General features: G+C 44.3%; 1 protein-coding gene across 1 annotated transcript; it reads left to right on the plus strand.

The window, feature by feature from the left end:
• Nucleotides 1–157: 157 nt before the first annotated feature.
• Nucleotides 158–1,006, plus strand: LOC110094606 (the record flags this gene model as incomplete). Its single annotated transcript, XM_020819870.1, has 1 exon — nt 158–1,006. A coding segment is annotated over exon 1 (849 nt), but the record flags the coding sequence as incomplete, so codon positions are not given.
• Nucleotides 1,007–1,099: the final 93 nt, after the last annotated feature.

Genomic DNA, 1,099 nt, shown 5'->3' on the forward strand with positions numbered 1-1,099 from the left:
GGATAACTCTTCTCAAAAATCTCTAAAGTTCTCCCACTTCCCTTTGGAACCAAACATCATTCCCTTTTTTGGGGAGAAACTTTCCAACGGAGGCGAAGATTGGAAGCTCTACCTTGTTGGTTACTCTATAGGGAGACGTCCCTATTACGAGGCTTTGATGGGCGCTATCAAAAGAACGTGGAGCTTAAAAGGCTCTGTGCAGCTCCTCTCCCTTAACGATGGATTTTTTCTCCTTCGTTTCTCTTGCGTGGAGGATTTTGACATGGTCTGGTCGCGAGGTGTGTGGTTCCTTTTGGGGAAACCCTTTGTTCTTCAAAAATGGCACCCAAAGTTTGTTCCTAAGAAGGAGGATTTTGCTACAGTCCCTATTTGGGTGAAGATTCACGATCTTCCCCTCGCCTGTTGGAACTCAGAGGGGATTTCCCGGATCGCCAGTAAAATCGGAATTCCGGTTGTTGCCGACAATCTGACCGAGATGAAGACGCGACTTACTTATGCTCGGGTTTGTGTGCTTGTTGACTGCAATGCATTATACCCTGAGGAGATCAAGGTGTCGCTGAATGGTGACGTTGTCACACTGAAAGTTCAATACGAATGGAGACCTTTTCCTTGCGAACACTGTAAGTCGTTAATGCATTTATCTTCTGCTTGTCCGTCCAAACCAAATTTGGATTCTAATCCTCAAAATAAGGAGTTGCCTTCTAAACGGGGTAGAAGTCAAAGCAGAAAGCCGTGTTTCAGGCCTCATTCTAGGCCTCAGAACACTTCTATGTCTCCAGTTATTAATGTCGTCCTCCAGAATCCTACTACTAATACTACTGTCCCATCCTCGGAATATTTGCAGGATATTCCTAATACCTCTGGACCTCTCTATCAGCCGCATTCTCCGTCTCCTCATAAATCGCGGGTAATTACTGTGAACACCATTCAGGATGCTCCTCCTAAGTTAGGTGATGCTATTATTTCAGGAATTCCAGAAATTCCGAATCTTAATTCCCCTAATGATGTTGCCTCTTCTTCTTCAAATATCTTAACCTCTCACTCTCCGACAAGAATTTCATCTCTCCCAATAAGTTTGATGTGCTTATTTCTGAAGGGT

This window comes from Dendrobium catenatum, unplaced genomic scaffold (genome assembly GCF_001605985.2).
Source record: "Dendrobium catenatum unplaced genomic scaffold, ASM160598v2 original_scaffold_257361, whole genome shotgun sequence".
Lineage (NCBI taxonomy): Eukaryota > Viridiplantae > Streptophyta > Magnoliopsida > Asparagales > Orchidaceae > Dendrobium > Dendrobium catenatum.